The 12,064-nt window shown below is 42.3% G+C and overlaps 1 protein-coding gene across 1 annotated transcript in view; it reads right to left on the reverse strand.

Moving 5' to 3' along the window:
* Window positions 1–2,539: 2,539 nt before the first annotated feature.
* LOC102825640 (protein FAM49B-like) overlaps window positions 2,540–12,064 on the reverse strand; it is a 93,077-nt gene continuing 83,552 nt past the window's right edge. Inside the window, exons 10-12 of the mRNA XM_006830708.1 lie at window positions 11,398–11,524; window positions 8,932–9,002; window positions 2,540–3,340 (exon numbers count right to left, since the gene is read on the reverse strand). Of these exons, the coding sequence (XP_006830771.1) occupies window positions 3,277–3,340; window positions 8,932–9,002; window positions 11,398–11,524 (262 nt within the window). The 3' untranslated portion in view covers window positions 2,540–3,276. The remainder of the gene's footprint in view (window positions 3,341–8,931; window positions 9,003–11,397; window positions 11,525–12,064) is intronic.

Raw genomic sequence — 12,064 nt, forward strand, 5'->3', positions numbered from 1 at the left:
CTACCAGAGCTCCTTGTAATTATCAATAGGTGTGGATTAATTGCTGCCATTATGTTTGTTTTTTTGTAGTGTTGCTGCTTTCTGTGTCTTCCTTTGCTGAGTTCATGCTTTTTTTGTTCTTTTCTTGTGAATTTCCTCATAGTTTTAATGTTTCCATGTTCTTCTTGTATTTTCATTTTCATGGTATGTTGTGATGTGTTAAATTTGAGGTTGCTTTATAGTCCATTAACTTCTCTCTCCATTTAGTGTAGTCTATTTTATCCTGTGATTGACCTGACCTTCTCACCATCTGGGTCTCTGTTCCTATGTGTTTACCTTCTGTGACATTGTACTTGTTTTAATCATAGTCCAACCTCCCAGATTCTCTGAGTTTGTTCTTATAGTTTTGTTCTGCCCTGGACTCTTCCTTCTGTCGATTTAATTCTGGGAGGTTCTACCACGTATGTTAATCTCTGGTTGTTGTCTGTTCTTGTTGGTTCTCAGTCCACAAAACTCCCTTTATGATGTTTTGTAGTGCAAGGTTGGTTTGGGCAAAATCCCTTAGCTTCTTGTTTATCCTAGAATATTTTGATTATGCCGTTGTATTTGATTGATAACTTTGCTGGGTAAAGGATTCTTAGTTGGCAATTTTTTTCTTTCAGGGATTTCTAAATGTCTCCCCATTGCCTTCTTGCTTGCATGGTTTCTGCTGAGGGATCCAAGCTTAATCTGACTTGACTGCCTTTGTATATAACACTTAGGTTTTCCCTAGCTGCTTTCAGGAGTGTCTCCTATCTTGTGATTTTGGAGAGCTTGATTATGATATGTCTTCGTAATTTTTCTTAGGGTCTAGCATTCCTGGAGTTTGTTGAGCTTCTTGAATGTTGATCTTGTCACATTTCAGGATCTTAGAGAAATTTTCTTCCAGCAGTTCTTCAACTACCTCCTCTATGGATTTGTGTGATTCTTCTTGTTCTGGAATGCTGACAATTCTTAAGTTATTCCTCTTCATGTTGTCCAACATGAATCTCAGACCTTCTTCAGATTTTTTTTTTTAATCCTTTTTTCTGTTTGCTCTTCTTAGTGGTATTGTAAGATTTGTCTTCCAGCTCACTGGTACTGCCTTCCATCTCTTCTATTCTACTCCTTTACCCTTTCTACTCCTTTACCCTTTCAGTGTATTGTCTATTTCTGATATTCTATTATTGATCATTTGGACCTCTTTCTGTAGGTTTAAAATTGTTTCCAATGCTGTATCTATCTTATTTGATTGTTCCTGTGGTGCTTTCCTTACTTATTTTTCTCAACTTCATTGTAAAGTGTTTTGAAACATTTTAGGATCATTTTTCTGAATTTCTTTTCAGGCATTTCCAAGGCCTGCCGTCCTTCCAGAATGCAGTCCAGGTCTACTTCTAGGTCATGTGTCTCAGACATTTTATCTTGTATCTGTACATGTGCTGATATGGTCATCTGCTTTTGCTTCTTGGTTTAGCGTTTATCTGTGGCCATTAATACTTAATTGAATATGCATTTTGGTACTTTTTATGCTTTCTGATTGCTTCCAGATAAATGTGACCAGGATGTGGGCTTCCCTTTTCACTCCTCTTATTGCTTAACTCAGAGTAACTTTCACAGGTGTTGTCTGTTTCTCTGGTATATGGCAGTTGATATTGGTTCCTGCCTGGGTTTTGGTGCTTTACAGAGTGTGATTGTAGTTGGACTCTATGGCAGCAGTTCCTGTCTCTTCTTGGGTAATATAGGGAGAGAAAGCTTCCCCCCCAAAGGTAGAACGGGGAGCATAAAACAGCACAAAAAGCAAAAAGAAAAAGAAAAAAAACATCAACAACTAAACAAAACTTTAATGACTTTAACGTCCTCTCTTCAGCTTCTTGCTTTCAAAGCTGCCTGAGAGATTTCAAGATACCAGTGTTGGTTGCTATGCTATACCTCAGACTTTAATTTTTGGCCTGTTTGTTTTTAAACTCTCTTTCCCTCTCTATGACCCTGTCCTGGCTTTTCCTGTATTTAAAAAACAAACACACATAAAACCAGTTCAGGGCCAGCTCTTAGGCTGAGTGTATCTGTGCGCATGTATGGCAGAAGAATCCACCAGTGGTGAGTGTGGGGGGTGTCCACTCACTCAGGCTCCCCATCTAGTCATCAGAATGGAGGTGTGCAAACAGTGGGGGGGGGCAATGACCAGATAAAAAAGAAAATCAGAACAAAGCAAAACTGACAAAGTGGATTGTCCACCTTTGCTCCAAGGGTCCCACGGCATTTTTCTGTGGTGTTTCTGCTCCCCCACTTGGTCTCGCTGTTTGGTCTCGCTCAAGGTGACGGCTCCGGACCTCCAAGCCCGGCAGATTCAAAAGTACGTGATTTCTTACTTCAGCTATAAGTTCCACTAGCTATAAGCCTTCACACTTTAAAAATTTTTCTATTTCTGAGGTTCCAAGTTTTGGAGCTCTGCCCTAGATCTGCTTTGCCTGGTAGTCTGTGGTATGGCTGACAGCGAACTTCACTGCACCTCCACCTTAGCTGCCAAGAAGCCCAGCCTCAAGGGAACAATTTTGAAGCCTATAATCAAAACATCAGTAAACCAAGCCACACTTAGAAAAATGAAAGCTGATTTTTATTTTATCAACAGCCATTCTTTAAACATGAACATGCATACGTAATATTCTACGCACACATCACAGTTTTTAACGTTAGTTAATAAAGGTTAAACACACAACATACATCCTTACAAAAAAAGTCAAAATGCAAACTTAAAACTTTAAAAGTCTTACTAATTTAAAAAAAGTTTGTGTTGGGTACCATTTTGTACAACACAGTTAATTTAAACAGTTTCATTTTGGCTGCACATGAAAAAGCGGCAGTAGAAAATAAAGTCATCAAGGGTTTTTAAATAGCAGAATAGGCAGTTTTGCCATGCAGGAAAAGCAATGTTAAATATTAGTTTTCAAAAAAAAAAAAAAAAAAATCCACATTTAAAAATATTTAGTTCAAGTCACAGAATTTTTCTCAGTAGAGACCCCAAATGCAATGCATAACTAGCTGCCTTAGATGGCCCATCTGAAGGGACACTATCCCTTCAGAGTATAACTTTACTGATTTTGGCACAGAAAAGAAGTCTTAAGAACAAGAACATGATTAAAAAAGAGGGAAGAGGAACAGAGGAGAGAAATAAAAAGCAAGAATCAATGAGATAGTAATTGCAATCACTAAAAAACTGTGCATTCTCAGTCATTGCAGAATACTGTCTTCTTTATACAGCAGGGGTTTAGTCCAGAACTGTTATTGCAGCATGGATTTAATTTGCTTGGAGGTAGTCTCATCATTCAAATGTTTTGTTGTGTACCTACAGGAGGAAGGGGAAAAAAGTGAGGTCAATTTTCAGGATTAGAAAAACATCTGCCTTGGGTTCTTATGAGCCTTGGGTCAGGCAGACCTTGTCTGTCAAAGTCAGGCTAATTCTTTCTAGGTTTTTCTGTGTAGCACATCCACCCCACCACCTTTGAAAAAGAATATCTGATTGTCATTTAAATATATTTTGGAAAGTCTGTTTCCAGATTTATCTTTCAGTTAGAAAGACAAGATCGGGTTAGGTTCTAACCATGAACATTCATCTGCAACTTCACACTCAAAAGAAAATAAAAGTTACAACCCAGAGGTTGGCAAAACATAGCCCATGGGCCAAAGCTGGTGTGCCATTTGCTTTTGTATGGTCAGTAAGTTAAGAATGATATTTAGAGTTTTAAATGTTTGCATGGAACAAAGGATCAAAAGAATAAAATTTTATATGTAACAGAGAAAGTAAAATTCCTGAAGATTAATTTATGAAATTTAATTGGAACCCAGGCACGCTGATTTGTTTATGTAGTGCCTGTGGATAATTTCTTGACACAGTGGCAGAGCGGAGTTGAGGCACTTTGAAAGTGATCACAGAGTATTTCACATGGCCTGAAATACAGGCTTACTCTTGGTTCCTTATAGAACAAAATTCCACCTCCTGTTCTAGCTTACATTCCAGACAGCTCAACTCCCACAGATGTTAAGTTTCACACCCCAGAAACGGCCCGAGTCTCTTGGTGCTTTATTCCCAGGCAGGTATGTTTTGCTTTAATCATGCAAAGCCAAATTAAGAATCCAAGAAAGAATCACTCATTTGTGATTATTAGTTTGTGAAAAGACTCATCATGGGGTTCCTTCCTTTAACTAACAGAAATCCAGTAACGTAAGTGTCCAACACTGTGGCAGGAGCACAGCATCTAGGAGACGGAGAAACATGACCGAACTAAAGAAACCACTGTGAGCAAGGCCTAGGAGCAGAGTGAGGAGGAAAGTACAGACAGATGAGGCTGAGAGACCAAGTCACACGGTCCCCTCTGGAGGACACAGTCAACAGTTATTCTGCATGTGATGGAGGCCGGTGGAGGGTTTTCAAATGAGATGATGCGAAGTAGGCCGGGAGGGGCACAGGGGAGCAGTGAAGAAACCCATCGTTAGTAGGCTACTGAAGAGGTGAGAGATGGCAGACCAGGGTAGTGGCTTGAATGCTGACTTTATTTTTGAGATTCTGGTGTGGCACTGCAGGATCAACACTGGACTGCTAACCACAAGGTTGGTGGTTCAAACCCACTCCTTGGAAACCCTATACAGGGTTGCTATAAATCAGAACTGAATGGTACTTTAACAACAAGGACAAAACCTAATGGTTTACAAAAATTTCAGTCTTTAAAGAATGTATCCTTTTAAGCAACATATATACACAGATGGTACTTCTGTGTTAAAGCATTTTAACTCAATTCCTTGTAGGTTCATTTCAAAGTAAAAAAAAAAAAAAATGTGTGTACTCAAGTAAATTTCTGGAGAGGTTACAGGACAAATCTATGCTTATTAAGTACCTGATATGGTCCCTTCAATATTGCTTCAAAACCCAGCTCACATTATTTAAAACACCAGAGAGCTTGGCACATAATGGGTGCTCAATTCTTTTTGTGAAAGGAACACAATGGGAACAAAAATCTGTACAGGAATATTTACATTAAGTGGGAGCATCGTGATGGAGTAAAGATACACCTCTATTTTATTCCTAAAAGGAATGTAGCCACACATGATCCTGCGGATGTCTAATAAAAATCTTCAACACCCATCTCTTCATTTCCTCTCTCCTTTTCACAGCTTGATAGCTCAAAGAGCCAAGCAATGTGTGCAATTCCCACTGGCAGAGTATTTACAAACAGCTGCCAACGCTGCAGTATACTGCCGCACCGGAGAGTTGTGAGTTTTCTCTTCTCCTTCCTGTGGATGTAGTCAGGACCTGCCGGCACATCTCAGACTCTGTCTTTGACACAGTCAACCAGAAGCCCAGTGCATCACCACACTCTCACCAAGAAAAGGTCAACAGGAGCTAACGTGTGTAAACGGGTCCCAAAGATGCTTAGGTAATTTCCCTCTGGGTATGGAAATACAGCCTGGTGGGTTTTCTTTACTCAAACTGTTGATGCTGTACAGTGCCGCAGAGTTGGTTCTGACTCAGCGAGTGACCTTGTGTAGGGTTTCTGAGAGCAGCTGGTAAGTTTGAACAGACGACTTTGTGGTTATCAGTCCAGTGCTTGTCCTACAGCACACCAGGGATCAAATTTAATAGAGGAGGTGATTATCTAGCACGGACCCGTAACTCCACAGTCTAACTCTGTCTCTTTCCCTTTTATGTTCAAAAGCATTAGGTTCCATTTCTCTTCCTGTGAAATGTTGACATGACTTGCTGCCTTCTAATCTTATACTGTAAATCGGAGGTACTATATAAATAATTCCAGAGAAGCATTCAAACAAGGAGAAATATTTGAGGAACCTCCAAAATTTTCATGGAAAACGTCCATGACCTTTCAATTCCATTTCTCTACAAACTTTTTGCAGGTTCCTCATTTATCATTTTTATATATGTATAGTGGCTTCGAGTCGGGCTGCTAACCTCAAGGTCAGCAGTTCAAAACTACCAACTATTCACGAGAGAAGACAGGCTTTCTGCTCCTGCAAAGATTTCCAGCCTCGGAAACCCTGTGCAGGGTCGCTTTGAATCAGAACCGATTCCACGGCACATAACCACCACCACCATTTATATATATATACATATTGTTGTTGTTGTTGTCAGGTGCCATTGAGTCGGAACCAACTCAGAGACCCCATGCACAGCAGAACGAAACAATATCCAATCCTGGATAGATACATATATGTGTATGTGTGTGTATATATATATACATATATTCAGGATTACTCATATAAACTAGATTTTCATTTGAGACATTAACTGTTGGCTCTAAGAGAAACAGTGAACATCTGAGTACATTAGTTCTTAGCATAAAACATTTCCCTCCCCCACAGAGAGTAACAGCTGCTGAGTACTTATGGAGAGGTCAGAATGCTTTCCTCACTTGTTCGAAGGGAAGCACGCTAAGAGCTGGTTGTGGTTAAACGCCACCAATGCTTCTCAAAGTGTCAACGCTGTCTGCACCACGGAGCCCATCCCACCCTTACCCACGAGACTTGCTGGGAACCTGTATCGTCCTCAGCATCCAGGTGGCCCCAACCTAAGACTCAACAGACTAGCAGACCGTGTATGGGGTTTCAAGAATTAAGTCCTTCATATGGAAACGGATTCCAGCATTTAGTAAGCGTATGATCATTAGCGTCTCTAGGATAAGGTGAAATGGAGAGCCTACTGAGATGCTGTACTGTAACACCACCAACCTCATGCAGCTGCGATGGGACTAGGAATTTGTATACATGGAGCTGCATCGTAAAGTGACAATGATAGACAGATGGTCCTGGCCTTTCCAATTTTTACCCCCTCTCTCCCCCGAACACAACCGGTTTACTGTGACGGAGACTTCAGCTCCATCTTTCACTCACTACCACTGCCTCCCTGACCTAATTCTAGGGAGACAGACTGCACTCTTCTTACACTCTGAAACACAGAAGGAAATTCTGGGTTTTACAATGAATCTACTTAGGCATAGGCCCTTCAAAGGAAAGAAATAATACCACAGTATTTCTAAACTCAATTATCTTTTCATTTTTAAGAATAAATTCCAAACTTGCTGGCTTTGGAAACTCCGGGCAATGAGAAACAACAGGGCTTGAGCAAATGCTCCAGCTGACTGGGACACAGAAAGTCTTCAGAAAGGAACCAAGCAGAAAAGATTCACAGCAGCACAGCCTTGGGTAAAACCAACCAAGCTTGCCTTGTCAAACTTCAAGTGCCAAGACTTGCAAAATACTAGCCTTATCTGGCACTTCAAACCGCAAGGTTGACAGTTCAAGTCCATCAGCTGCTCCTCGAAAATACTATACAGGGTAGCTCTAAGTTGGTTCTGAGTTTGGTGCTTACAACAAACTAATGATTGAGACAGTCTGACATTTTGATTGTCTTGCTTTTGCTCCTGAGTTGGTTTTTCTGATGTTCATTTGGAAGCTCTCCTTCATTCTGGCAGTCACTGTCTCTACAACCATTTCCATAATTGTGATGAGATCATTTGAGGGTTCCATCCCTTAAAGTGGCCCAGCTGACACTTTGCTTTATGACATACCAGGTGTGACTAAGTCCTCAAGAGGAGAGGAACAGCCATCCATTTGTCCTATCTTACATGGAGGACCCAATAGTACACATTTCCTTCCATTGAAAATAGATCCCAATATTCTGTAACCTGAGATATAGCACTAATCAATATAAGCAAAGGCTACGCCTTCCCAGTCACTATACAAACATTTCTGGGTTTGTATCATTTTGTGTTTAAATCCAAAAGGCTCAAGGGATGGATGAATCATCTTTTGTTGTTGTTGTTGTTGTTAAGTGCCGTCGAGTCGGTTCCGACCCATAGCGACCCTGTACAGGGTTTCCGAGGGTTTAAATCCTTACGGGAGTAGAAAGCCTCATCTTTCTCCCGCGGAGCGGCTGGTAGTTTCGAACTGCTGACCTTAAGGTTCGCAGCCCGATTCGTAACCACTACGCTACCAGAGCTCTTTTAGGACAAGGAAATTACCCAGTAAACCTGTGGTGGAAAGGTTATGAACTGCCAACCTTTCCACCTGGAAGATGCTAGCTTAGGTGTTTCAATTAAGTCTAAGTCCAGAAAAGAAATCCAGTAACTGACTGCTTTATTTTCATTCTAAGAAACACAGAAGATCTAGAAGCGTACTTGTGAGTGTAGCAAAGTAATCCCACTGTATTAAGGGGAAAGAGCTATTTGTAACATCTGGTACACTGTGATGCTATTCTACAGAAGGGTTCCCATATAGAGTCACATCACTGAGTGGAAAGAAAAAACTCTGCAGAATATACACCACAATGTTAAAGAGCGGCGTATCTCAAAATAGTGAGATTACGTGAGTTCTTCCTCTTGCTTTAAATTTTTTCTGTTTTCAGAATTCTATTTACAGTTAGGATGTGTTCGCTTCATTTGAGGGAAAACAACAACAACAAATAAGCAAACAAGTTTCAAGAGGGGCAAAAAGTAAAACCAAAATCTTCAGTAAGAACCAAAAAGAAGCCCACTGTCATTCAGTGAATTCTGACTGGCAGGGTCCCCGTACAGGGCCACGAGCCTGGATCCTTTCTTCTGGAGAAGACATCTCATCCAGCTTCTGCAGAGCAGCCGGGACAGGGGGGTGGAGGGTGGGGCTCAACAGTGGTCTCGGGGTTAGCAGTCCAATACCTACCCACAGCACCACCAGGACTCTTGGTGTTCCCATTTGTGCACACAGCACACACACAAACACAATATCCATTACAAAATGACAAAAACTATTCAGATGCAACATTACCCACAACCTGGACATTTATATTCATGCCTGCTGCTATTCACAATCTGAAGGGTTTTCTTTACGTATACATGAGCCAAGCACTTTCTTTGCACACACATTTTCTTAGGCAAACATACGTGTACGAACCTGAGAGCATTTAGAAGACCTTCGACACTATTTGGAGGTTGGTCCTTAAGAACCTTGATACAACCTTTCATCTAAAAAGAAAAGAAAAAAATAAGTAAGTTTCTTTGTACAACACTCATTTTCAAAACTGTAATCCCCAAAATAAACGAGAACTAAAACCATGGACCGCAAGAGAGATTACCTACTAGAAATGTCAAAACAGAAAAATTCTACCTCAGTATTATTTCCTGTTTGTTAGGCAAGTAGACTGAGACCCTCTATTGTGTACAATTTAAGATGAAAAGTACAGTGGTCTCATGTCTGTAAGAGGTGTACACACAACATTCAAAAAGCAACATGTGCACCCACCAATGACTCAGCAGCGTCCCCCTCGAGCCCCCTCACTTCCCAAAACTCTGTCCCCCCCCCCAACCCCCTGCCCACCTTCTCCCACCGCCAACTTCCACAGGCCAATTCCACCGAGGAAAAGGAATCTTATCATATATCCGCTATTCAGAACCTCCACTCTTTCAAGCCCTCTGCTGATGCAGGGGTGATGACCTGTTTCCTGCTGGGACTGAGGACTATACCCATACAACGGAGAAACAGCAGGAAGATCCTTACACTTGTCCAAGGGATCACCGATGAGTACGATAAAAAGAAACCAGTAAAGGCGTTGAAGACAACGTTTGCCTGAAATGGTAACTGAGCATCCAGAATATGGACAAGGAATTCAGTTACAAGGTGACCCGCACAAGAACATAGGCCACTTCCTTGTAGAGAGTGGATTAAGGACGGCCAGCTGAACATTCATGGGTTTTAAGGGCTTGTGGCTCACTGAAGTGTAGTGAGGATTTCCTTGCAATGAGTACAAAATTTCCCTTTGTCCCTTGTCACAAGTTTAAAACCTCACAGCTTGTATAATGTAACCATTTGGGGTCCACTTTTAACTTGGACTAGTGTAACTCCTTCATGCAATAAACTGAAAGCACCCCCGACTCCTGCCAAAAACAAAAAAAGCAACGTGTGCAAACTAGTCACTCAAAACAAAGGGTTTTCTGGGGAAGGCATCTTGGAAAAGACAGCTTTCGCATCGAGTTTGAAAGGATGGACTGGCTATGAGTTGGCAAGGACAAAGGGAGTTTTCTAGGGAGAATACCCTCATGAGAAAACGCAAGCAGCCCATGAGGAGGAGAGACAGGACTTCACCGAGGGCTTCCTGGAAAGCCAGGGTGACTCGGGAAGTGATGGGCCAGTCAGCAGGAACTAAGTGCCCTCGAATCTGTTCTGACTCACAGTGAGCCTGTATAGGGTTTCTGAGGAGGGGCTGGTGGGTTTGAGCCGCCAACCTTGGTATCACAGTAGGACTCCAGGGACTAACTGTTGTTGTTATGTGCTGTGGAGTTGGTTCCCACTCATAGCGACCCTCTACCGGGTTTCCGAGGCTGTAACTCTACAGGAACAGAAAGCCTCATCTTTCTCCATGGAACAGCTGGTAGTTTTGAACTGCTGACCTTGCGGTTCACAGCCCGATTCGTAACCACTACGCTACCAGAGCTCCTTATAAGTTACTTAAAAAGGAAAGTCCTCCATGAAGACGGTGCTGGAAGAGGTGGACTCGGCTGCGGGGAGAAAGCACAGCAGAGTAGGAAGAGCACAGGTTTGGGGAGCCTGAGAGTTGTGGGTTTAAACCCCAAGACACGACTCCCCAGCAACTGTATTACTTCAGTTCCTTACGTCTCAGTCTCTCCACGAGGAATGAGGCAGTAACACAACCTACCCATCCTAGAAGCATTTTCCTAGTTAAGTGGGCGAGCAAGAGCCAAATTTTCCAGGGAACATTAATCACTAAGCAAATGCTAACTAGCGTTTCTCTACATGCTGATAGGAATAATGGCTGGTTAGCAGTAATTTATGGACAGAGGACTAAGGGTTGGATGAGCTGTCACAGGGAAATTAGAAGACTCTTCTCACACAAGCTGCTCAACTGGCTGCAATAGTAAAATGACTCTACTGTTGATACTTTCAGATTATTACAGGGTATTTCACAGAGACAACGAAAAGTAGAAATCTAGGTCACAGTCCCAAATGAGGATATTAGGAGGGAAGACTAGGGGAAGCAAGTCTTCAACTTTTTCTACTGAGGCACACCTGATGATTTCCTACATACAGTTAGAATGCAACCAGTTACTTGACATGACCTTTGACCAAAGCCATGAAGCACACACACACACACACACACACACACACACACACACATTTCATTCTGTATCTTTATTCCACAAACAGACACTCTAAATACAACATCGGTATCCTTGAACAATCCCACGCCCCCTGTGTACAGTGAGAGAGTTGAGGAGACCCTTATCCCAAACTGTGAATCTGAGCTTCGTGAGAAAGGCCACTCTCCTAGCTCTTAATCTGAAACAAAACATGATTTCCATTTAAGGAAATCCTTTTGAGATTCTGTAGAGCAATCTAACTTACATCAATTTTTGAAGTTTTGGCAAATGCTCCCACTGGATGTACGTGGTCGTAGAGTATGATGACACCCACCATTACCCGCAAGCAGAATGACACGGTCTCTTCATTTGTAAACCGGCTTCTGTATTCCCTAGAGGGCCAGAAAGATGACTGTGTGACAAGGCACTCACAAAACACTCTCATGAGCTGAAGCAGAGACTGTCCATCTCTCGAGGATGTTACCATCATGCGCTTCTCCACGAGACCCCGGAAAGAGATGCTGAGAGCAGAGTGCTGTCACGCACACACTCTGCTCTCAATGTGCAGTCTGCTCGCGGCAAACTTTACAGCTTCGGAAGCCCCATATGGTAACTCTACTCTGTCCTTCCTGTAGGGTCTCTAGTGCCTGGACACTCTGTCCTTCCTATAGGGTCTCTAGTAGCCGGACACTGTGTCCTTCCTATAGGGTCTCTAGTAGCTGGGCATTGTGTCCTTCCTGTAGGGTCTCTAGTAGCCAGACACTCTGTCCTTCCTATAGGGTCTCTAGTAGCCAGACACTCTGTCCTTCCTATAGGGTGTCTAGGAGCGGACACACTGTCCTTCCTATAGGGTCTCTAGTGCCTGGACACTCTGTCCTTCCTATAGGGTCTCTAGTACCCGGACACTCTGTCCTTCCTATAGGGTCTCTAGT

The sequence above is a fragment of the Chrysochloris asiatica genome, unplaced genomic scaffold, assembly GCF_000296735.1.
Source record: "Chrysochloris asiatica unplaced genomic scaffold, ChrAsi1.0 scaffold00001, whole genome shotgun sequence".
NCBI lineage: Eukaryota > Metazoa > Chordata > Mammalia > Afrosoricida > Chrysochloridae > Chrysochloris > Chrysochloris asiatica.